Genomic DNA, 26,737 nt, shown 5'->3' with positions numbered 1-26,737 from the left:
TATATATATATATATATATATATATATATATATATTGTAGTATATATATATGGTAGTATATTTTATTTAAAGTAGTACATATATATTGAATGATGCCTATATATGTGTATATATCTTCTATAGACGTATATATTTAACGTATACATGTGTATATGTTTTATAAATTAGTATATAACTATATATATTGTAGTATATATATATTGTAGTATATATTTTATTTAAAGTAGTACGTATAGTCGTATATATTAAATGTTACGTATATATGTGTAATTGTGTATATGTGTATATATTTTTTAAATTTTAATGTAGTATATACTAAATATATAGTGTATATATATTGTTTAACGTATTTAAAATGTATATAAGTGGGTATATATATTGTATATTGGAAAAAACTTCTTTTTTTTTTTGGTTTTTGACCGGTTTTGACCGAATTTTTAATCGAATTTGATCGGGTTTAGGTGGATTAGCTCGGGTTAGTCTAAGTGGGCCGGTTCAGGGTTGTTTTTAAAAATATTACTGTTGGACCCGAATCCGACCCGGCCCACTTAACCAGGCCCAGAACCGGTCCGACCCACAACCCGACAAAATCTCACGGGCCGGTTTCGGGTTGATCCGGTCCGGCCCACTTAACACCCGTAATTGGAAAATTGAAGAGGCTTAATAACCAAATTTTCTCGTAAATTATTTCTAAGTTGAACCTCAAATTAAAAGATTTTCAGTACACTTATCACACTTCAATAATTTTAGACTTAGTTCGATCAAATTTGTAAAATATTTTTATTTTGTAAGTAGTTTTGTGAATGTCCTTTTTGAATTTTTTTATTTTTTTTTGAAAAATAACAATTTGTGTTTGATTTTAATTTAAAAGCATTTTTGGTGATATTGAAGCAGCAAGTTTTATTCCGTCAAGGTTCCAAAAATGCTTTTCAAGAATATCTATTTTTTTAGCTTCTAGAAAATAATTTTTTGCAACTAGTCGAAAATACATTTTTTTTCTCTTCTAAAAATTTGTATAAACAGTCTCTACTATCTAAAATAAGCACTTTAATTTATTTATTTATTTTTAACTTTCGAAAAGCTTAGCCAGACAAGCTATAACTAATTCCAGGAAACCAAATATTTAATACTCACAATATTTGTTACAAATCAAATAATTTAAAACAAAAAGATTTATGTATAATAATTGTCTTTAATTGATAGTAAAAGTTACTTGTAAAAGTTACCTTAGTTATTATTTTACTAATCGATAAGTTTTTCACCTATTAAATTTTTTCTGTATTGACATTTTTGGGTTTCAAATGTACTTTTTGTACTACACAGAAAGGAACAATTAGTTATTAGTACAGCACAACATATAGTTAACTGAACATCCACCACTTTGATTTTGTTTGTTCCAAGATGCTAGGAGGAGTTTGTGCACTTGTTACAATCTTGATTTTGGCTCAAAGTACAAGTCTAAATTCACACCATGAAGCAGCTGATTGGAGTTGCAATTCCAAAACGGACATCCATATTCAAGCCCATTTCAATCCAGGAAGAATCACCCTCGATGGTCAAGTTGATGACTGGAAAGATATTGATGGTTCTGCGTTTTCCATTTTACCTGCTTTAGACCCACATGCTGATAAGGCATACAATGGTGGCAAAATGAATGTCAAGGTATTTGTTTAACTCATTACGGAAGAAAAGTCAAGTTTTTGTTAATTTGGTTTCTCGTTGGAATTACCCTTTTCTGATATATGCTCGAATATGTCCTAGACTTGGTGCATAAACTTAACTGGTACGGTACTGTTGTTGCTGGTGTGAGGTGACATTAGTGAGGTGTGGGCAAGAACCGACACGGATACCATGGTTATAAAAATTACACTATATATCTAAGATTAAAAATTATTTTTTATTATGTTTTCATGTGCATATATATAGTAAATGTTGAATCCTTTTACTTCTTATTGTGTTATCTTTTTATAGTTTGAGCCCCTTAGTAAAAAATTCTGGCTCTGCCACTGGCTCGAATAGGCAGGAATGGTTACATATGATACACATATCCGCAGCAGTTTAAGTTTCCTTTGTGAAATAGGCTCAAAAAGACTTAATAGATATTACTTTTGAATTTTGAAAAGAACCTTGAATAAAGCAGAAAAGTTGGAAATGATTCATGTGGAGGATCCAATGAGCATGTGATTGAATGAATGGTTGGCTGGTTAATTGATTGATTGCATTTTCTTATTGATTGGATTTACTGGGATGAGTTTGAGAACAAGATGCTTTTGTTCTTTAATTTGCAGGCGTCACATGATGGCAAAGAGGTTTTCTTCGTGTTGCAAGTCGACGGGGATTATACATATTCTGAAGGGTATGGATTTTTCAAATGTTAGGACAGCAGACCTTCATGCTTTATGACAATCTGTATTTCCTGCTTAATCAAAAAGGAAAGAACAGACAAAGAAATGTCCCTTGTAATTTCTCTTAAAAAATGCAAAGGTGCTTAGTTTAGAGGTACTCTTGATTTGATGACATTGTTATGTTAACTATCAACTTGCAACATCCTTCTTTATCCGGACTTTGGAATGGTAATGTGAAGCTCGCATAGGCGGAGTTTGGGATTTGGAGTTTGGGATTTGGAACATAGTTGATTGATCAGTTGAATTGATTGATTAATTTAGAGGCGGAGGCTCTGCTAATTAGTAGTATGATCAATTAAATTTGGTCAGAGTTAAAGGTTAACTAGTAACTTGTGCAAGAGGCTGTGTTTCCTTGTCATACAATAATTTAATATGCTTATGCTGATTTAACAATTGGCAGTTTGATCATTTTTGGAAACGTAGTTGGTTTAAGGTTTGGGTATTGACTGGAATAACAAAAGTTCATTTGGGCTTTCTTGACATTCAGTTGTTGCTTCTTAAACAATGTCTGACGTCCTTTTCCTTGTTTGAGACCGTAGTTCTCACTTTTTTGTTGCTCACTTCAGATACAGTAACAAAACTGCATCAGTTGCTTTTATGTTCCAAATTGGTGAAAATGCAACTTATCATAGAGTAAGTGGCTCCACATGTACTCTCACCCCCGCTTACATCCCCTTTTCTTTCTTGTCCCTGCTACTTCTTCCTGTTAAATACTATGAATTGCTATCTGAATAACATCTGAAAAGTTTTTCTACTTCATAACTTCAAGATGGGAGGGTGTGAAGAAGGACCTGATGCTTGCACGAACAAGTCATGCAAGGGCCATGAGGTTGACCTTATGCATTTCTCAATAGGAAAGGCAATTCCTGGAAGACTCTATGGAGGAAACCTGGTAGACAACAGTGAAGGAAATGGGGGTGACAGGTAATCCAACTGGTTCTGCACTCTCTGTAGCATTTCACCCCAACTTTTGTGCCATTAAATTGGGAAAGAAGGATTAATTTATATCTATTGGCACACTAGGACAGGTTTGGTCATTTGGTTGATCTATATTGTTGGAACCCACACTGCCGTTATTTGGATGGCTATGGTCCGTCAGGTATGATTTGGTGATTTTTTGAAATAAGTGTTTTCGTTGAGAAGCTTCAAGCTTGGTCTCACATACGTATAATTGGATTGCTTCTTCATTTTTCAATGAGTAGCATGGATACTTACATAGTGGTATCATTGCATTCTATTGTATTGACACACAGAAATGAATGTAAAATTGCAAAAGACTCGTCAAGTAGCAAGGAAGTTGTAAATATGCATATTAGCTAATTGATGTCATGATGTGTTAAGTTGCTCGGACTCTCCGAAATTGCTGCCACATCCATGTCGGATCTTCCAAAAATGCACTACTTCTAGAGGATCTGACACGCACCTGAAGACTCTTTTGAGCAACATGAATGATGTTCAGCATTTTAACCTGGATTGAGATATAGATCTTGTATTGCCAGGATTAAGGCATGCCTTTTATTTATAAACACCTCTAGTTTTATTTATTGTGCATTTATGTGTCTCTCCTTTTCTATTCGTCATTCTTGAGCTAATTCTGCACTGAACTTAACTCACTTTCCCTCAACACACAGACACACACATTTTAAGGGAACTATTTCCAATAGTGTATAGGTTGGTCCTTCCTTCACCGAGTCACTGGATCTACTTCTCAGGAGGAAATAAAATTGCAAAGTAAGACAGCCATTATTTTCAAATTTCAATAACCTGCAAAATTTGTCTGAGTAGACTTGATTGGGATGGAAGCTAATTATCCTGTACAGGAGGGAAATTTCGTCTCGAGGGATACAAAAAGAATGTTCAAGGTTGTCCCTTTGATAGTTAAATTCTAGTGCCAAACTAGATATGATTTAGGGATATATACATCTCAAGTCAAACATGGTGGGTTTTATGCTGTCACACGTTGATCACTTATATGGTTAATTGGTTCTCACTTGGACTGCTAAATATTATAGTAGTTGTGATTCATGCGTCAATATGAATAAAATCTGGTGGAAACTGAGGTCTGTCAGTTTTCTAGTCTGTTGATACAAGATGTGTTTATTTTTTATTTTCTTGGTGGGGATTTGTCAATGAGCTGATCTGTTGCTGAATATCTTGTTGGAAATGCCATTTAAATATCCAAACTGCAGAATTTTTCTCTTCCCCCTCTGGTCTGCCTATTGACTTCTCCTTGTATAACAGTGAATGATACTAGTGCACAGAATGACTGGAAAGGAACATGGTGGCACAGTAGCTTGACTCACTCAGGTAAACAGCGAAATGGCTTCTAATCTGAACTTTTGTCCTTCTCTCACTTGTTTATATTGTACTGTTGTGTATATTTTACTGTTCTTCTGTAGTAAAACAAAATTAGGAAGAAATTAGGCTGCTTTCTTCTCTAGCTTATAGCATGTGACATATGTATATTAGGAAGCTTTTTGAATTTTTATGAATCTAGAAGTTTCAAAAGATACAGACAAGAGCAGAACAATTGGGAAACTGTTGTGGATGGAAGTGCAAAAACTAATGGGCTCATAGGATAGGACAAGTAGTTATTTAATCTGAAACTGGGAAGGGTTTATAAGCAGATTGTGAACAGTGAAACATAACGTACTCCACTTCAGTAACAGTCTTAAAGACTGAAAGCGATAAGCCAGTTTCACTGACTTTCCGCGACTCAATTGGCTTTGTCATTGATCTGACAAATTGACCCTGTAATGGATCTTCTTCTTTTGGTGCACGGCCCTCTTTATTCCAGATTCTCAACCAAGCTTCCACAGACACCTCTTTGGACTTTGAAATGATGCCAGTTAAGGCTAGTGCGTGATGATTAATGTCCTCATTATGAACTTGAAATTTTCCGAAGATCAAATCTCTGCTTTGTACTTTTTCATACTTCGTTTTCATTTGTTTTGATTGAGAACACCTAGGCACTATATTTGAAGCGAATATATTGCTTATAGGCCGCTGTTGATTTCCTTGCCGCCATTGGCTTTGGTTGTTAGATCTTTGTTGACTTCCCTGATGGTTACCCGGATATTAAGCTCCCTCGCTTTGGACTTGATAACATTGTTCTTGGAAGTCACCATCTTGATTGGAACCTTGAGCAAACTAAATGCCCTCTTGATATTGATTTCCCATTGTCATTGAACTACAACCCGGCCCTTGAACACTGTCCATGGGGTACACTTGCCTTGGAAGTTGATTTATGGCTAGCAATATGCAGTTGTCAACTCCACAATTTGTTAGCCTTGAGCTTGTGTTTCCTTAGTCAATTGTATCATGGATGGATCACCTTGGGGTACATTAGCTCTAGATAGCCAACCAGATGATATTTTGTCATTTCATCTAAGATCTCATTAGCCTATGGATATGCCTTGTTCATACTATTTCCTCCGGCCAATTGGTTCAACTAAGATCGATTGGTGGTGTTGAGACCACGGTAAAATGTTTGAAGGAGCGTCTTATCCGTCATGTCATTGTTTGGGTACTCCTTCACCATTCTCTGGTGTCTCTTCGATATCTCATGTAGTGCCTCTTTAGGGTGTCTCCTGAACATCAATATCTCATCTCTCAGTGTCATCCTCCATGGTGAGAAATATTTGCCCAAGAACTTCGCCACCAACTCATCCGACGTATGGATAGATTAATTCCGTGGACGGCCTCATCCATGTGCTTCTTGTTGTACTGGAGACGCGCTCCATCCATGGGATCTTCATTGCCAACAGGACCCAAGGGTACTCATTAAGTATGTTTCCTACTATAGTTGACCTTGAACCACAAACACACGAGTCACAGTGTCACGAAGAAAAGATAGGAAATCAAATCAACACATGGTAACACCACATTCCTCGGCAATGATGCCAAAAATCGGTAACGTTCAATCCTACACCTCGAAATTAAGTGTACCAGAGTCATAGAAACAATAAACCCGACAAGGTTAGGATCGATCCTCCAAGGAGTGCATGTGTGTCGAAGTGTATGAATTTGAGAATTCCTAAAGTAAATCTTCAAACAAAAGAGTTGATTGCAATTACTACTTCTAAAATTATAGCTAAAACAACCAAGTTACTTCTCAAAGGAATTTAATCAAACGTGTAGAATGCAATAATATTTTGTTTGTTTTCAATTATTGAGAAGGATTTGGGCTGTAACTTCACTACCGCATAGCTAGTTCATGGGTATATATGCCTTGCTTAAATACTTTAGGTTAGTGATTATGATCCAATTGTTAATTACTCACTTGAATTATCCAATTCTAAGCTTATCCGTAAGGGCTTGTTTGGTATGAGGCATAATGGATAAATAATTCCGGAATTAATTTTAGGATGAGTTTATCCCATGTTTGGTTGGTATAAAATCGCGGGATAACTTGTCCTGGAATTGTAGTGTTATTTTTATCCCACATGAGGGTGGAATAACAATACCAGGATAACTTGTTCCCCAATCAAACGAGCCCTATCTCCCTATTCCTAGTTTGATTTCATTAATCAAGCATCATTAATTCCATATTAAACTCAATTCCTTGCCTTCTTTCACTTAGAGTCTAAAGCTTCCCAGCTTGCTGGATTTTTTTCTTTTTTTCGCTCCTTTGGATATTCAACACCTGAAAGTAAGCAATATTACATAAGTTTTGGCTAGAATTTCTACAAAACATAAAGAAGAGGATATACATAAGTAGGCAAAATGCCAATTTCTCATAAAGTAGATTGAATAGAGAGGATTCATATAGTCAGCCCCAACTTATTTTTAATTGAGGGATAAATTCATCAATTGATTAGTAGTACTGCAGAAGAGTCTGACTGAGCTAACTCTGAATACAATTACTAAAATTCATGTGAACATATAGCTTTATCCATATAGATCTACTATACTAAATGCGGGTTTGCAAATAGGGCCTCATTGCAGAGGATGATAAATTGGGCAACGAAAAAAATCTCATTGAAGCTGGACACTGGATTACCAGACCTGCTTAGGCATCATGTGCTGTAGTCAAATGGAGAACATCAGTAAGAGCCAGGGATAATTTGCCAAATCATATGTAATATAAGATAGTCCATCTCGTCCCTTTTTGACAACCTTCAATCATCACGGTGTCAGACTTACAGAATGGTGCATTTGGGGGCCTTTGTAGAGCATGACTAAACTTCCCCAGGAGTCGTCTGTGCATTAGATTCTTTTTGTGCTCCTACCTTGTGAAAATCTTAGTATAGTTTGTGTTTCTCATCCATGCTACTCCATGGATAATAGCAAGACTCGTTACACCTTTTCTGCATTTTGAAGATAGTATAGCTGAATGACTGGAAAGATTATTTGTTGTAACCAGAAGAGATCTGCCATACCACAGAAGTCTAGTTTAGGTCCCACTTAGATAGAATGATGCTCTTTCCAACTTTGATCTCCGTGACTACAATAACTAGAAAATAAGAGGTATTTACAGGTCTAACTGTAATGATGTCCAAATATTCATAGTTGTCGTATAGTAGCCACTTTTAGGAAGACGGCATTTAGAGTTATCTTTATACCCCTCAGTTAGCAAAGAAAAAATTTGCATAAAAACTGAGCTTTTCTATCCTTAACTTTGTACGTACGCCAGCATCATGCTGTTTTCAGTCATTAAGATTAGAGGAAGATAATGGAGTGTTGCAGGCAGTGAACTTGGTTGTGTTCTGTACCTCTACGTTGGACCACTATTGCTTCTCATTGTGGAGGCTGTAACGTGTTATGTTAGGAATCCTATGTAGTGAAACTTTGATTGTTGTTTGCTAGTTATTGTGCCTTAAAGCTCTTGTTTTTTACTACCTTTATTCCAACATCTAATACTTGAAATTGAAACAGGTGTTGTTAAGGATGACAGCCCATATTCGTCCAGCAACCAATCCGGTGCATATTATTTTGAATTTTCCAGGCCGCTGAGAACAATGGATCACCTTCAACAGGTAATGAAATGCTAATGTGACATTAGTAATTGATGGAGATTGTGCTACAGTTGAAATTTCCTCTGTTAGTAGACTTAAGAGTAGTTCGTTCTTTCTGTGTACATACATTTCTTATTTACACAACTTTAACTTGCAAGAACAGAGGGTTGGCGGTTTGGGATGGGGGAGGGAGCAGAAATTTTAAGACAACTACTGTCAAACACCATTTTCCTTTGGTTCTCAAGGAGCGTGGATGTTTTACAGGATGCTCAGTTCACAATTGGCAAAACAAGTAAGATGTCTGTGGCTTTTTGGTATCCCGTGCATGGAAAACCGTGGCACGGGTCTGGTCACTTTTCAATTAGCTGCGATTGGATACTGCTGGATATCTTGCCAGATAGCTCAGAGCTCACCAAGGTGTCACAGGGAAGTCCTTGGGATGCTGCTACAGCATTCTCTCTTCTCTTTTCAGTAGTGGCTTTTTGTATATCCATCTTTGTTGGGCATAGAGTTTCAAGAACCAAGAACATCCCTTTTACACCCATGAACAATCTTTAATACTGTGGCAGGTTCTTCCAGATGGGGAAAAAAAAACAATTTGCACTTTCTTCCTAGAACTACCTAACTTGTTTGCATTTTACACTTTGCAATTGGAATTCTGTAACTCACCAAGGTCAGATAACCCTTTTGCTTTCAAGATGAGTGATGACGTTGATTAGCTATGAAGTTCATTCTTGATTCTAGTCCTGTTTTCTGATAAAATAAAGAACTTTACACACTTGAATTTTACAGTTTCTTTCTCTTATGTGTTACACATAAGGCATAGGTCTCTGTTTTTATTTAGCAACTTTTGTGTATAATTTAACTCTTACTGAACAACAATTGAACATTAATACAACGACAACAACATACTCTGTGAAATTGCAACAAAAGAATACAGAGATATCAAAATAATAAAATCAAATCTAATCTTTACACACAAAAAATTTCTCAAAGTCGTCAGACACTCATCTACCACCTGTTAATAATAACAAAATAATATGATAATAGAAATATCAAAATAATACAACTAAGCCTAACCTTTACATAAAAAAATTTCCTCAAAATAGACCAACATTTATCTATCACTTGTAAACTGTAAAAAAATAACACGATAAAGTGTTATCAAAACAATATAATTAAACTTAAATTTTACACACAAAAATTTCCCAAAGCCGATCGAGATTCATCTATGAACAGTAAACTACCTCAAAATTACAAACTAATAGAAATATTACAATAATACAATTAAACTTAACCTTTACCTAAAAAAAAATTTCAAAGCCGACCCACATTCATCTAGCATTTGTAAAATAAAATAAAACAATAAGATAATAAATATATCAAAACAATACAATTAAATCTAATCTTTACACAAGAAATTCTTTAAAGCCAACTGACATTCATCTACGACCTGTAAATTAAAAAAAATATAGAATAGTGATAACAAAGCTTAGATTTTGATCCAACTAATTCTTGCCTGAACGAAAATTTTGGCCCTAAAGAATGATTTTACATGAAAACAAAGAAGATATATATATACACACATGTTGAATTTTATTATGCTGACAAAGACAATGAAGAAGTTGAGAGTTAGAAAATCAAGCATCCACCAATCTAGACATGCAATCGAATCAAGTTAGACGGGCATCAATCATATCTCCCAATAGGCAAACTGATTTATTCTCTAGTTTAATGTGCATCTCAATATTTATAGAAGTATTTCCTTAATAAAGTCCTAAATATTTATAGAAGTATTTCCTTAATAAAGTCCTATTTTAGGAGTATTTCTCTAATTGAACAGTAAAAAGAAAAATATTAATTAATTCTCTTACCATATATTTTAGGAGTCCCATATATTTTAGAAAGTATAGTAGAAAGGAAAATATTAATTAATTCTCCTATCATATACTTTACTTTAGGAGTCCCAAGTCTAATTTTTGAATATTAAAGTTATGGTTTAGAAATTATCTAGTATATAATAATTTTTTTTTGTGAACAGGAATGTCATTAGTATTTTATGTCATAAATAGTAGAATTGATTACCCATTAATCAATTAGCTTAGGGTTTCACGAAGTATATCACACTTAAAATTTAAACAAATGTTAAATTTCTTTAATTGAACATTAGAAAGGAAAATATTAGTAATTAATTCTCCTACCATATATTTTAGGAGTCCCATATATTTTAGAAAGTCTAATAGAGATAAAAATATTAATTAATTCTTTTACCATATATTTTAAAAAGTTTAGTTAATATAATAAAAATAATTAAATAATAAATTTTAAAAAATAGTGAAAAAACAGTTTTGTCTAAAGAAGAGTCTTTTAATGATGGACAGAAAATTCAAATCAATTTTTTAAAAGGCCTTCATACTTTTAATATATTTTAATATATTATAGATTATAGATAATATTCATAAGTTATTTTTTTGCATGACTTTAATTTCTGAATGGGGCATAAATTCAATTGTTAAAGCGTAAAAGGTAGATAAAAATTAAACATCAAACCATTTGACGACGACAAAACGTGTAATTTTATGAAAGTTACCATTCAAACTCCAGGCCAAAAATATTTACATTTATTAATCAATATATATATATTATATGCAAATCACATTTGCCGATTATTTATTAATCAATATATATACATCATCTACTAATCATACATTTGCAGACTATTATTTCCCTTTCGCCCACTAAAAATATGCACACTATAACTTTGTTCGTTCTATACAATTTGCATGATTGTATATCAGAACGGAGGTCATACTACATTGACGTAATCAAATCAAATATATTATTAAACGTATGCTAATGTGAATTCTATACTCCAAAAGTATACACACACCCTTTTGAGTTTTTATTAAATAATTTTCCTAAAGAGGCATATAATAATACTTTTAAGACGCGTATTCCAAGTTATTTCTTTGGGACTTGTGGACAAACATGGTAAATTTCCAAAAACAATATAAAACAAAAACAAACGTGCTTTAGTTTATAGTTATTGATTAATTGTATATTTATAGTCATTTACTTGTTTAGTTTCATGAATTGTACTCTTTGTAACTAGTTCATTCAAATATAATTATTTTATTATTTATGTTCAAATTTTTAAAATAAATTTCTAAAATTAAATTACGAGGAGTTTCACAACAAAGATATAATAATGCATTAAATAGATGCAATATTGTTGGATGTTTCAGTAGGTTCCTATATGAATTAATCGTATCACCATAAAGAGTGGCAACAATAATGTGATTGCTAAACTAAAATAGGTAGGTCATAATTAATGCGTCTGCCTTGTATGATGATATATTCAATTTGATTATATTGAAGTTGCTATTTTAGTTGGTCAATACAAATATCCTGCTTAGTTTGAAAAATGCAAAACCAAGATCATCAGGATGTTGTTTTATCGCGAGATGACTTTACTGAAGATGAAGAAGATGATGACATTAGTACTGTTGATGAAGAAGACAGCGTTGGTGATGAAGATGAAGTCACTAAGGTTGAAAAAGAAAAAGAGCCTGAGGAAGATACACAACGGATTATTGCGCCTACAAACCAGAAACCGTCATTGAAGTTTAGACTGAAAATCAAGAGTTGTATACAAGATGCCCCTCTGGTAAAACACAACAATTGAAATGCAATGGAAGAATTGAATAACAAATGCGAGATTGGCTTGGTCAACAAGCAATTGGATGCTGATAAAGAAGGAACTCTACAGTCCCCTAATACTAGTATGGGATCACAAAAGAGGAACGTGGCCACACGACTTTCATGATATATGCCTGAACGGAAGCCAAGAGAAGGATCATAATGGTCGACTTTCATGATATGCCTAAACCTGCTAAAGACCCTCGTGCTCCCACACGACGTTGCTGGAATAGAAGGAAGTTTTGATATTCTCATGATTCAATCTATGTTGTAAATTTCAGCAGTCCTTTTAGTTCTATAAATTGTGGACAGTAGTAGTATCATTCACATGACTATTAACTTTTTATTTGAAATAATATAGTTGTGATTTCCTAAATGATGTTGTGTTCATGCTTTAAACTTCTGTTATATATTAATTCTATCATCTTAATCCAATATATAAAACCCTTCTCTAAACGTAGCTCTAGCCTACAGTTTTGACTCAACTTAGTCAATTTATGCCCTACAAAATGCCGTCTCCCTTTCCCCTTTAATTGTTTATCTCTCGACTTGTTGCAAAGGCTATTTCGTCTGGTGGGTTCCATGTGATCGGGACTGAATGACATGAGTTGCGGCGAATTGATAATCAGGTACTATTTTTGATATTGCTATTGCAGTACATTGCTCTAAACCAATTAGCGCCATTGTGCGACTACTGTTGCATCAACTATTTTAAATACTTTTGATTTTTGTTGAAAAGAGCCTCGAATAAAGTGGAAAAGTTGGAAATGATTCGTAAGGCTGACCCAACGAGTGTTTGATTGAACGAATGGTTGGTTGGTTGATTGATTGATTGCATTTACTTATTGATTGTATCACAAACGGGGTTATGTTGAACTCCCATTTCCGCCCCTGAGTAAATACATAATATAATTTTCGTGTGAATTCATGGGTCAGGTCTCAATTGATACCTTTTGGGTAAGGGAGTGGCTCCTCCAGGATCTCAATTGATACCTTTTGGATAAGGGTGTGGCTCCTCCCTTGATTCTCCATCACACAAATTATCTTAGATATATTAATCTAAAATCAATATTATGATATTTGTTTCCTCTATAAATAGTTCCGTATGACAAGCTTATTTTCGCACCAACCAAAAAACAAGAACAGCATCTGTAGTGCAAATTAACTCTCTATCAATGGCAATGAAAGTTGTTGTAGTGTTGTTCATTGCAATGCTTGTGTTGACAGAGCATAATGCTATGGCTGGTACATTAACATGTCTGATAGGATGTTCAGTTTGGGGAGTATCTCCAGAAAAGTTACTTCAGTGCATCGTTGGTTGTGGTACACCATCTTCAATAGGATGTTCAGTTTAGGGAGTATCTAAAGAAAAGTTACTTCAGTGCATCGTTGGTGTTCACTTACCAACACAAAACCTGCGGATGTAGCTAACTGCCTCGCGGATTGTGGTACACCATGTCCTACAAAATGTAAAGTTACATATCAAAGAAATGTCACGTGCAATTTTTTAAAAAAATGTAAAGGAGCTTAGTTTAGAGGTAGACTCTTGATCTTATGCGTTATGTTAGCCATTAACTCGCAACATCCTCCTTTTATCCAGACTTGGGAATGGTAATATGAGGCTCCCATAGGCGGAGTTAGGGATTTTATTTGGAACATAGTTGATTGGTCAATTGATCGATTGAATAATTTAGAGGTGGGGTCTCTTCGATTTAGTAGTAACATCAATTAAATTTAGCAGTTTGATCATATATGGAAACCACATTAGTTGGGTAAAAGTTTGAATTGTTGACTGGAATAACAAAAGGTCATCTGTGCTTTCTTACCTACTTCTTCACCATCATTTATGCAGTTAATCTGAGCGTAGATCTGTCTCTGCGGTTTAGTTGTTGCTCTTCAAAAAATGTCTGACATCTTTTTCCTTGTTTGAGACCTTAATTCTCACATTTTTGTTGCTCACTTCAGATTTAGTAACCAGACTGCATGAGAAGGTGTTTCTACTTCATAACTTCAAGATGGGAGGGTGTGAAGAAGGACCTGATACTTGCACGAACAAGTCATGCAAGGGCCATGAAGTTGACCTTATGCATTATTCAATAGGAAAGGCAATTCCTGGAAGACTCTATGGAGGGAACATGGTAGACAACAGTGACGGAAATGGGGTTGACAAATAATCCAACTGGTTCTGAGTTCTTTATAGCATTTCACCACAAATTTTGTTCCATTAAATTAGCAAGGACGTACTAAGTCATATCTATTGGTACACTAGGACAGGTTTGGTCATTTGGTTGATCTATACAGCTGGAACCAACACTGTAGTTATTTGGATGGCTACGGTCCGTCGGGTATGATTTGGAGATTTTCTTGAATACGTTTTCCCTTGAGAAGCTTCAAGCTTGTTCTCACGTCTGTATAACTGGATAGTGGATAGTAGGGGTGTGCAAAAATCCAACCGACTGATAAAAATATTATTGGTTTATTGTTCTTGGATTATTGGGTTAACATTTTTTAATGGTTTTATAAAAAAAAAATTATTGGGTTATTGGTTCGATTTGATTTTTTCTTATTGGGTTATTGGGTAAACCGACCAATAACCCAATAAGAATATGTATATATATATACACCTATACATATATATATATATACTAGTTTAGTTGTACGCGTCTCACACGTATATCTCACTTTAATGAGTTCAAACATCACACTAAATAGGATATATGTTTAAATTATAAAGACGAATATAATAATTAAATTCAACATGAATATATAAAGCTGAAAAATTTATTTAATTAAACCTAACCTTTATAAAAAAAATCTACCACGTGTAAACTGCAACAAAACATTACGATGATAGAAATAATAAAATAATACAATTAAATTTAACCTTTACACAAAAATTTTCTCAAGGCCGTCCAACAGTCATTTAATACTTGTAAACTCATATAATAAAATAAAATAATAGAGATATTAAAATAATACGACTAAACCTAACCTTTGCACAAAAAAAATTCAAAGCAAAGATTTTAAAATAACACAATTAAACCTAACCTTTATCTATAAAAATTATTCAAAGCTGACCAACATTTATGTAGCACCTGTAAACTACAACAAAATAATACGATAAAATAGATATCAAAATAATACAATTAAACTTAAATTTTACACACAAAAATTCCTCCAAGCCGATCAACATTTATCTACAAACTGTAAACTACCACAAAATAATACTAATAGAGATATTAATACAATACAATTAAACCTAATCTTTACACAAGAATTCCTTAAAGATAACCGAAATTTATCTAGGACCTGTAAACAACAGCAAAACAATACAATAGTGATCACAAAGCTTCGATTTTGATGAATATAATTCTTAGCTTATCTGAGTGAAATTTTGACCCTAAAGAATGATTTGAATGAAAACAAAGAAGATATATATATATATATACATGTTGAATTCTATAATATTGACAAAAACAATAAAGAAGTTGAGGGTTAAAAAGTTAAGCATCCACCAATCTAGACAATAACTGAATCATTGAAACATACGTCCTTTGTTTTATTAAGTTGTAAATAAAAAAAAATTTCATGCAATAGAAGGCTAGAAAACCCTAATGAATTCAAGAATGAAAAATCTTATTAATCATCAATCAAAATCAAAACAAAAAGAAAACATAGAAGTAGAGGAATCATACATATGTTTCTAGTAAAATTTATCAAAAATACTATTTAAATAGAATTGTAGATATTCTTTTTTATATAAGGTAAAATTCTAATTGATATACAAGTGTTAAATATTATATTTCTTGCTTGAATCCAATAATCTTTTTTCTTTCCATGCATTATTTTTTTAAAAGAAAATATATTTGCTTCCTAAAATTCTTACCTTAAAAAGTGGTAGGGATTTTTTGTTACCATGCATACTTTTCTTAAATAATATAAAATTTTAATTCTTAAATATTTTTTTTCCTTTCCATGTTAATTTAATACTTTTTAAAGATTTTACCATAAACAGTTTAACGTGCATCTCAATATTTATAAAAGTATTTCCTTAATAGGATTCTATTTTTAGGAGTATTTTTTTAATTCATCAAAGGAAAATATTAATTAATTTTCTTTCCATATAGTTTAGGAGTCTCATATATTTTAGGAGTCTAGTTAATATAATAAAAATAATTAGTAAATAATAAATTAAAAAAATAATGAAAAGACAGTTTTGCCTAAAAGACAGTCTTTTAATGAAGGGCAAAAAGTTCAAATCACTTTTCTAAGAGTTTTCACACTTTTAATATATTATAGATTATAGATTATAGATATAGATATAAATATAATTTTATCTGTACGGAGATTTTTTATTAAGTGTAAAAATTTAAATCACTTTTCAAATATTCTTCACTTTAATACAATAATGTAAACATAAAGATATATTTTAGTGTAAGCACATATATTTATTTTACCACCAGAAGTTCTAAGTGGTTGATCATCACTTTTACCCTTTTTCCCTCGCAGAGACTAAGAGAGACGCATCAATTTGAACCATATTTATGGTATAATTTTTTTTTATTTAAAATCTTTTCTTGTTTTTAAAGTCAAGGTATAATTATTTTTTCTATATTTAAAAAATATTACCTTATTTTTAAAGTCAAATTTTTACAAAATCATTTTCATTCTTATTACGTACTTAAAACTTTTTAAAATTTGGTACTTCTTAAATTTTTCTTATTCTAACGCTTTTATATTTATTTCTAGATTTTTCAAATCTTCTTAAAATCAAACTTAATTGATTTAGAATTCTTAACCTAATGAAAAAAAGTATTACTTGTCATAAATAAATATATTTAATTAATTTTCAACTCTTAAATATTAGGAAAAAATAGTGAAAAGACGATTTTGTCTAAAGCAAAGACTTTTAATGAAGGACAAAAAGTTTAAATGATATTTCTAAGATTTTTCACACTTTAAATATATTATAAAAAATATTAAAAATATAAAATAGATTATAGATATAGATATATGAGCGTGAATAAAACACGTACCCGGTACCTTATTTTACAAAAAATACTACAAGAAAAAAAAATATGAACTTCGTATTTAATAAGTCGTCAGTCTTTGTCTCAAGAATGTCAAAACATATATTTATCATTTTTCAACACCTAAAAAGAAAGCTAAAATAGATATTCATGATCAATAAACTTAATGTAATAAAAAAGGATATCCGAAATTGATATAAAGTTACATTGAAAATTCAATAACGAAAGTTACTTACATACATAAAAGATGTTTTGTTATTCTTATTCTTGATCAATAAAATCAATGTAGAAAAAAATATGATACTAAACGAGAGAAATTTGTTATCACCTCAAAAATAATTTGTGCAAAGATGTTTTCTTAATTTGGCATGAGCATAATTTTATTCTTTATATAGGTAAAATTTGCTTCAATGGTATTGTCCAATTGAAAATAGAATAGAATTATAGACTCCTAATTTACCATAAGTTAAACTCTTACCATATATTTATGACTCCTAATTTCTTGAATTAAATTATAACTTTTAAGAAAATAGAAAAAATAGTGGAAAGATAATTTTATCTAAAGCAAAGACTTTTAATGAAGAGCAAAAAGTTCAAACAACATTTCTAAGGCATTCACACTTTTAATATATTATAGATTATAGATATAGATATATATATGACTTATTATATATTTCTCTTAATTTCAGTTTAATTTTTACAAATTAACAAACCTGTTATTTCAATTATACAAACTCTTAATTTCTCCTAACAATATTTAGTCCAAACTTGAAGATTCTTGTAAATAAAAACACATCATGTAGAATTTTTTGTTGCAAGTAAGATTCAATTATTTTTCATGTTGGTGAGTACTATTTTTATTTTATGAGTATTTTCTTATCGGTTAAACCGAAAACCGAACTGTTAAAGACTAAAAACCGATAAAAAATATCTTATTGGTTTGATTATTGGTTTAACATATGTATTGTTAATAGTTGCTTCTTTGTTTTCCAATCAGTAGCATGGATATTAGTGAAGCGGTATCATTGCACTTTATTGTATTGAGACACGGATATGAATGTAGAACTACAAAAGACTCGTCAAGTAGCGAGGAAGTTGTTGATATGCATATTAACAGTTAACATGAATGTGCAACATTTTAACCTGGATTGAGATATAGATCTTGTATTGCCAGGATTAAGACATGCTTTTTTTCAATAAACACCTCTGGTTTTTTATTTATTTTGTGTTTGTGTGTCTTTCCTTTTATATTAGATATGTGTATTGTGTCATCTTTTAACTAATTCTGCATTGAACTCTCCCACCCCTACATTTTGAAGCAGCTACTGCCAACAGTGTATATGTTGGTTCTTCCTTCACTGAGTGTCACTGGATCTACATTCCATGAACAAAATTGCAAATTAAGAAGGTCATTATTTTCAACAACCTGCAAAATTTGTCTGAGTAAACTTCACTGGGATGGAGAAAATTCTCCTGTGCAGGTGGCAAATTTCTTAGTGAGGGATATACACAAAGAATGTTCAAGGTTGTCCCTTTGATGGTTAAACTCTAGTGCTAAACAAGATATGTCTTAGGGATATATACATCTCAAGTCAAACATCTTAGTTTAATGCTGCCACATGTTGATCACAATTATATGGTTAATTGGTTCTCACTTTGACTGTCACATCCCGATCTTGCGCACCATCTTCTTGAAAGTTGCAATTGGAGGAGAGTTGGTGAATAAATCAGTCACATTGTCACATATTACCTCAATACAATATCTTTTCGTCAGATTATTATATCACAAAAGCCTATGGTCAATGCATTTTTGATCCAGTAGGCTTTAGTACCTAAAGAGTGTTGTGACCAGTTGAGGGCATGGTGTTCTCATTGTTATTGTCACTTATCCTCCATTTCACCCAAATGTCCAACCGAATTCTGAATGGTACAGTCTATTACGATTCTAGTCTGAGCTGCTTGACCTTTACAGGTATTGCTATCTCCTGAATGATTTGATACGCTCCGAGCTTGCCGCAAATGTATCCAAAGAGCTTCTCTAAGGGACTTAGTAAGAATATCTGCCAATTGGTCATTTGAACCGACGAAGTTGGTGGCAATGCATTCGGACTCAATCTTCTGCCTAATAAAATGACAGTCCACCTCTATAAGTTTCATTCTTTCATGGAAAACTGGATTTGAGGCAATACGTAGGGCAGCCTGATTCTCACATATAAGCTTCATCTGGTTGAATTCAACACATTTTAACTCTTGGAGAAATTGTTTCAGCCAAATAAGCTCGCATCTAGCAAGGGCCATAGCTCGACATTCAGCTTCTGCACTAGATCTGACAACAAATCTTGCTTCTTACTTTTCCAAGAAATTAAATTTCCTCCAATCATGATACAATACCCAGAAGTAGAGTGTCTATCTGTTGGAGAACCTGCCCAATCCGCATCAGAACAATGTTTGTGTGACCTTTGTCTCAATATATCAATCTTGTCCTGGAGCTTTTCTGATGTATATGAGGATGCGAATTACTGCATTCCAATGATCTTTACATGGAGCTTGGAGAAACTAACCACACTTACAGCAAATGAAATGTCCAGGCGTGTGATAGTGAGATAATTTAATTTACCAACTAGTCTTCTATATCTACCAGGATCTTTCGGTGTCCATGGACGAGTTTGATATTTGGATCCATAGGAGTGTCAATAGGTTTGCAATTTAACATGCATGTCTCTTCTAGTATGTCCAAAGCATATTTTCTTTGTGAGATGGCAATACTTGTCTTGTATTGTGCTACCTCAATTCCCAAGAAATACTTTAACTTCCCAAATCTTTGGTTTGAAAGTGATTGAACAAATGTTGCTTTAGCTGCGATATTCCTTCTGGATCATTGGTACTTAGTTTTCGCTTTTAGTTCAGTTAGTACAATGAGGATATGTAATGAGATTAAATTAGGAAGTGAGGATTCATATATCCGACCGAACTTGTTTGCGACTAAGTGTAGTTGTCAGAGGGGGTAACTATGCGATTAGGATGGTATTTGAGTCTTTGGCCTCTCCATCTGCCAAGTTATCCAAGTTTAAAACTTCCAATCTATAACATTGAGAAAGCTATTCAATTTACAACTCTTTTAAGGCGTACCAGCTGTAGATATTGATATCCACAGTTTGAGCTTTAGGTCAGATTGAGAATCTTGAAGATTGGAGAAAGTATATGACACAACACTGCTTATCCCAGTATTAAATTGAATGATAACATCACTTTGTTGACACATTCAGATGCTGCAGCAGTCACCTTGTTGGAAGCGAGAACAAAACTTAGCTACTTCAGTTGTTGAAATTACCTGATAAAGAGAAAAGGAAACCCTCGATGAAACCATTTCCAATCTATTCATAAACTGAGTTCATGTCAGACCGAAACTAAAGAGCAGTTCTCCCAAGCAACATAGACCAACAGCCTTAGGTAAGACTAGGAACTGACTTATTAAACACCTTAAATAGAGAGAGACGGCTCTTCCGAATAGATGAAACCATTTACATTTCAACTTGTATCAGCAAAAGTTGTGAATATTACACAGTTTTGAACTTACATTGAGCAAGTTAGTTAATTGATCACAAAAGATGAACAGAAGAACTTCTGTTTTTGCACAGAATTATAGCTCATAAATGTTTTCCATGAAATGTTATGCTTATCATATTAGTTGTATAGCTTTCACTCCCGCAAGAATAAAACATGAATATAAGAAAATCTACAAAAACATTGAGCAGTAGCAACCTTAATTTAAGTAGACTAATCAATCTATTGGCAAAGAAGATTTCTCCCGGTCACATGCTAAAAAGAAAAAGGAAGGAAGACAAAGGAATCACAGAAAAAGTTGGCCACAAGAAGAGCAGCCAAACTATAGTAAAATCAAAAAGAAACCAGAGAAGGTAAAACCGGGACCCCTCTGATGAAATTGTTTTTCAATTACTAGCATTTCGCATTAATGACATTTTAAAGTCAATAGGGTTGTATTACTTAACGAAGTTTTGTGTTGACAACTCACAACTTAAAGGTTAGAATATAGATAATAGAACAAGTAAGTAGAGACAAACTTCAAGATCACAAATTCCAACTGACAAAAGCACATGCAGTAAGAAGTTGCATCCACAATACAGAACTGTAAATAAAAAAGAAGTAGAGAATGCTCTAGGCACTTTGATGGGTAGTATGCAACTTCCCTTGACCCTTTCTCCGAAAGTTGTACATTGAGTCCAGTGTAACAGCACTGGCCAAATGATTAGGAACTTATTCTTATAAGGTGGTGGGATTGGCATAAGATGTAATATGCAATCCTTCTTCAGAGGTTTCCCTCTGTCATGGGCGTCACAATCAACTTCCAAGCTTAAGGGAAGGGAGTAGCAAAGTAACAGCAAGCAAAAGCATTAACTCTAAAGGACTTATCGAAACAAAAAGCTCTATTTTGAACAAAAAGAATAAAAAGTTAAAAAAAAAAATATTCGGCAAAAAACAGGCCTCCAGTTTTGAACAAATCTAGCTAGTGGTTTCAGTAATCAAATCTCAAATGCTAATTAACCAACAGTTTACGCATACCTCCATTAATATGAGATTTACAATAATAACTGTAACACTAATCAACTATTCCTTCTTACGCCCTTCCTCCACTAATCAATTTGAATTGGCTAATGGCAAGTTTCAGTTCAAGCACAAGCCCAGGCCAGGAATCATTTCTCTAGCAGATGTTGAATACTGACCAAATAACCAAGTTAAGATAACCTAGTCACAAGGTAATAGCAAGCAAAAGAATTAATCATCAAAATGAAACTATGACAGACCAAGAAAGTCATTTAGGAGGACTTACAAAAACAAAAACAGGTATACTTTAGCATACTTCTCACACTATATAATGTCATGAAGTTGCAGAAGTCATAAACTTACTTTAAACACATCAGTAAACATACATGTTATTTCCCAGGGCAGTGTAATATTCAGAAAGCATAAAAAACGATTCACTGCTGAATCAAGGTGAAATACTGATCTGAGGATGAACGTTTTTGCAACCTTGCACAACTTAGATTTCATTTCCCAAGGTTAAGTTTAGCATCCTACCACAACTCATGAACAATATATCTCAAGATTCCGCCACAAAAATAAAATTTAATCATATTCTTACATGATATGGCAACTAATGTTGAGGATCCAACATATGCTAAAACGTAATAGTGAAGGTTTAAAAAATAATGATAATACGTTTAGAATAATCAGGCAGCACAAAAATATAGCATTGACAAAATGAGCTTAAGTTGAAGCATTTAAATGAGAGCACTATTTGATTCTGTTGCTGGAAAATAATATCTCATATGCTAAGTGGTACACTGCTACTCCATATGAATAAAAAGAAATTCATGTTGCAAGCAGGTTTCTCTTAAGCAGTTTGTTTCATTGAGAAATTGTTAGCTATGTTTGTCTATTTTAAGACAAATTTCATCTAGTTGATGCAACAAAATTGTGAATTGTTATGGTTATGTAGTAGGCAAGAGTATCAACACCAAAAGAAACTTAATTTCCACCCCTCAACCCAAGATCCAACTATACATACACCAATAACCTCAGTTTAAATACAACAGCTGCAGCTCAACAATTCATTTTCGCAGAAACTTTTAAGTCAAATACAGAAAATTCATCAAATGAAAGGATTGTTAAGTCAATGATACTGCTAATATTGAGGTGTCATTTCCTCCACATATAAAATGCAGGCAATGCATTGTAACAGTTTTTGGTAGTCAATCCTTTTGTTACTTTCTAAATACCTATACACAGCACCAATAAGTAGAAGAAACAAAAAGGGCATGGAAAATGGAACTTCTTGATACAAAAATGTCACAAGTGAACGTATCAGAGACAAAATATAGCCAATCAAACAAGTAGATTCAATCTTCAATTGTGAGCAAATAACGCATCAATGTAATTGCAAGATGTTTGATTGAAGAAAACAAAGTACAAATTCCATTAACCAGAATCCAGAAGGCCAGTAGAACCAACAGTTACTACATTGCTTCAACTAAACTCTACAATAAGATTTGACGACAAACAGTAAAACAGTAACAATCTTCTACTTCCTAAGCCCTTTCACCACGAATCCTCCTAGCAAGTTGAATATCCTTAGGCATAATCGTGACCCTCTTAGCATGAATAGCACATAGATTAGTATCTTCAAACACTCCAACAAGGTATGCCTCAGCAGCCTCTTGCAGAGCAGCCACAGCACTGCTCTGGAACCTCAAATCCGTCTTGAAATCCTGAGCGATCTCCCTCACCAGCCTCTGAAAGGGCAACTTCCTGATCAACAACTCAGTTGACTTCTGATACTTCCTAATTTCTCTTAGAGCCACAGTTCCTGGTCGGAAACGGTGAGGCTTTTTCACTCCTCCAGTTGCCGGAGCTGATTTTCTGGCTGCCTTTGTAGCTAGTTGCTTCCTTGGTGCCTTTCCACCAGTAGATTTGCGAGCAGTTTGCTTAGTACGCGCCATTTTTAATGTATACTACTAAGAATGCTGAAGAAGTAATACAACGGTGACTATTGAGAAATGGGTAATGAGGATTTTATATAGAGAGATGGAGGGCGCGAATTTGGAAATTTGGAAATTTGGAAAAGATTTTTGAATTTTTTGGCGGTGTAATGATTGAGAGTGAATGTAGGCCGTTGATTGAGATTTTGGTTTAACGGTAAAGATTGGAGAAGAGATAGATCGCTAGGATAGCGATCTGCGTGCTAGCGAAGTAACAAATGGTCATCTGCCACGTGTATATAAAACCTGATGTCTCTTTAATTGTTTTTCTTTTATATTTCTCAATTCTTTTTCTTTTACCGCAATTTTTCTACCACTGGTTTAGATGGGTTATTTAGTAGCCGTTTGATTATAAAAACTAAAATTTTTTGGAGTTAAAGTTAGAGTTGAAATTGGAGTTGGAGTTGTGTTTGGTCATGTCTTTTCTGAAATTTTTTTTTTAACTTTTGAAAAAAATAATTTAAATATGATTTTATGCCCTAACTTTTACAAACTATCAAAATCATTCAACTAAAATTTATCTACTAATGGAAAAATAACACAATTAGCCACTATTATAAAAATAATTACATATATATGGTCATATTTATTGAATTTCAATTATGACATATATAATATTTACATTAATAGCCACTTTCTCATATTTAAAAATTTTAAATATGAATGTTATATTAACAGATCACTACTTCCTATTTTTTAGGTAACAAATATTATCTTTCAAACAAATTTATTTTTTTAGAAATTTATTTAATTTATTTTCTTCATTTTCCGTTCCTAAAAAATAGAAAATGATGAGTTGTTATTAAATTTTAGGGCGCCGCTAATTTATTTCTTTAATTTTCTTATACATGAAAGATTTTACTGTGTGTTACTAAATTATTTCTATGTAAAACATGCTTTGCATATTTATGGTATATTATATCATATATCATAAATATATAAATATGCTTAGTATGTTTCTTTATACTTTGTATTTTTATATATGTATGTATATGGTATATACGTGGTATAAACTTCATATATAACATACTTTGTATATTTATATATGTGTGTATATGATATATACATGGTATAAACTTTATATATAACATACTTTGTATATTTCTATTATAAATATAATACTTTATATATTTATGGGTATAAATATAAATTAGCAGTAAAATAATGTCTTAAATAAGGGAGAAAATTATATAAGGGATAAAAATAATGGTGAGAGAGAAAAAGAGATATATATTAATTAGGATACCATTAAATTTGAAATTATAATTATCTTATTCTTTAAAACTGTTATATACGTAATATTGAAAAAGTAATGTTATAATAAAAGTTTTATATAAAAATGTAAAAGATTGGGGTTATATGTAATAATAATAAAAGTTGGAATTGGAGTTGAAAAATTGTGAAAAGTAACAAAAACCTGTTTTCCCTTTTCAGAAAATTTTTCTGAAATTATTTTTCGAATTTTCATGGCCAAACATCACAGTTTTCAACTCCCAAAAAAAATTCGGAAAAAAAAAATTCCATGGCCAAACGGGCCATTAATTTCCTTGAAAAATTCGCATTAGTTTGTGAACAAATTGTTGAAATCGTATAAACTATAAAAAACCCACAAAACATTTTCAAAAAAGAAAAACGAGTTATACTCCCTCCGTTCCATTTTACTCGTCCCAAATTGGGATGGCACAGCTATTAAGAAAAATAATATGGCTAGTTTACTATAGTATCCCTATTAAATGATGTTTACATTTTTATTTAAAGAAAAAGTAATTAATGCAAAGGATAAAATATGGGAAAAAAATTGTCTTGTCTTGATAAGTAAAAAAGGACAAGTAAAATGGGATACCAAATTAAAAAATTTAGGACGGATAAAATGAGACGGAAGGAGTATTCTTTAACCTAGTGTTAAATTCAAATCATAAATGTTTACAACTCCAATGGATTTTTCATATATTTCATCAAAAAGTCCATCATTAATTTCTTGAATATGTGATTATGTAAGAAATAATAATATTGGATTAAACTCAATGAATTTACCTTTATTTTGACCATAGTCTATAGGTAAAATGAAAGTCGTGTTTGCGTACATTGTACGATCTCTAGATCTCACTTGTAGAATTATAGGGGATATAATGCTCTTGTAAAGCGTCTGTCAAATTGGTAAGTGAATTAAATTAGTGAGTGATGGAAGTAACACATTTAACATGGTTCAATTATGGCCTAAATTATCTTGATGTAGCTAGGATGTCAAATAGATGGGCAAATTTTGGCTCGTACTTATTCAAATAACTCCAGCAATACCACCTTCTAATACTATCAATCATAGCAATTTTTACTCGTTGGATTCAATATAAACCTTTAAAAGATAATAGCTCACTTCATCTTCTTCAACAAGTTTTTTTTAGCTCAAAATATCCAATACTAATATCCATTTTTTCCTACCAACTAAATTCGAATCATTAAGGATGTGCAATATAAGCTCAGTGAAACAATACTCGTACAATTACAATCACAAATAAGAAGAAAAAAAAGGAGAAAACATGAAAAGAAAGGAAGAACGAAATTTTTGCGGGAACGAAAATTTATTAAACTATTGCTAGTGAGTACAAAAATTAAAGGGTAAAGGATCAATTTTGCCCCTCTATTGTGTGGAAAGGATTGATTTCACCCTCCATTATAGTATTCATACAAAAATACCTTCACCGCCACCTAAATGGTTCAAATATACCCCTTCTTTGTCAGGGTTGTTCAAGGACACACAATTCAATATGAACATTTTGATGAGGTGGACACTACAGACAATGCCACTTAAACGCCCCAATCGATTTTATCCCTCCTCTCTACTTGTTCTTCAATCATTAGAATTTCCTCTCATCCACCACCGTAAAAATGATTATGTGAGGTGTATTATCTGCAGTTGCGATCATCATGTGAAGGTGTGTATCCAAGTTTACAACTCTTTTAATATCCACAAATAGAACTTCAGGTCAGATTGAGAATCTTGAATATTTGGAGAAGTATATGACTAAGATTCCATTACTTTTAATTTTAGGGTCATTGTTGGCACCATTATTTCCTTACCCTTATTGATG

At 32.6% G+C, this 26,737-nt stretch overlaps 2 protein-coding genes and 1 long non-coding RNA gene across 3 annotated transcripts; 2 read left to right on the top strand and 1 right to left on the bottom strand.

Annotated features, from left to right (window-relative positions):
• Window positions 1-1,352: 1,352 nt before the first annotated feature.
• Window positions 1,353-9,105, top strand: LOC107840314. The gene is made up of 8 exons (XM_016684149.2): window positions 1,353-1,662; window positions 2,289-2,356; window positions 2,972-3,038; window positions 3,175-3,329; window positions 3,434-3,504; window positions 4,647-4,712; window positions 8,283-8,383; window positions 8,627-9,105. The coding sequence occupies exons 1-8, from the start codon at window positions 1,402-1,404 to the stop codon at window positions 8,918-8,920; spliced, it is 1,083 nt and encodes a 360-aa protein (XP_016539635.2). The 5' UTR covers window positions 1,353-1,401; the 3' UTR covers window positions 8,921-9,105.
• Window positions 9,106-13,084: 3,979 nt separating this feature from the next.
• Window positions 13,085-14,603, top strand: LOC124897063. The gene is made up of 2 exons (XR_007053567.1): window positions 13,085-13,599; window positions 14,027-14,603. It is a non-coding gene; the product is annotated as an uncharacterized LOC124897063 (long non-coding RNA).
• Window positions 14,604-23,044: 8,441 nt separating this feature from the next.
• LOC107849419 (histone H3.2) lies at window positions 23,045-23,671 on the bottom strand. The gene has a single exon (XM_047409331.1). It carries the CDS (start codon window positions 23,607-23,609, stop codon window positions 23,199-23,201), a length of 411 nt encoding a protein of 136 aa, XP_047265287.1. The 5' UTR covers window positions 23,610-23,671; the 3' UTR covers window positions 23,045-23,198.
• Between the last annotated feature and the right edge of the window lie 3,066 nt (window positions 23,672-26,737).

This window comes from Capsicum annuum, chromosome 1 (assembly GCF_002878395.1).
Source record: "Capsicum annuum cultivar UCD-10X-F1 chromosome 1, UCD10Xv1.1, whole genome shotgun sequence".
In the NCBI taxonomy this organism is placed as follows: Eukaryota; Viridiplantae; Streptophyta; class Magnoliopsida; order Solanales; family Solanaceae; genus Capsicum; species Capsicum annuum.
Note: the sequence above shows the minus strand (reverse complement) of the source record. Positions and strands in the feature narration are given on the sequence as shown.

What these genes read in the sequence shown, in the direction of transcription:
- LOC107849419 (XM_047409331.1), bottom strand. Translation starts at nt 23,609, where the DNA reads ATGGCGCGTACTAAGCAAACTGCTCGCAAATCTACTGGTGGAAAGGCA.
- LOC107840314 (XM_016684149.2), top strand. Translation starts at nt 1,402, where the DNA reads ATGCTAGGAGGAGTTTGTGCACTTGTTACAATCTTGATTTTGGCTCAA. An exon ending in CAGTAGCTTGACTCACTCAG is followed by an intron (nt 4,713 to 8,282) that starts GTAAACAGCGAA and finishes AAATTGAAACAG; the next exon opens with GTGTTGTTAAGGATGACAGC. An exon ending in CAATGGATCACCTTCAACAG is followed by an intron (nt 8,384 to 8,626) that starts GTAATGAAATGC and finishes GATGTTTTACAG; the next exon opens with GATGCTCAGTTCACAATTGG.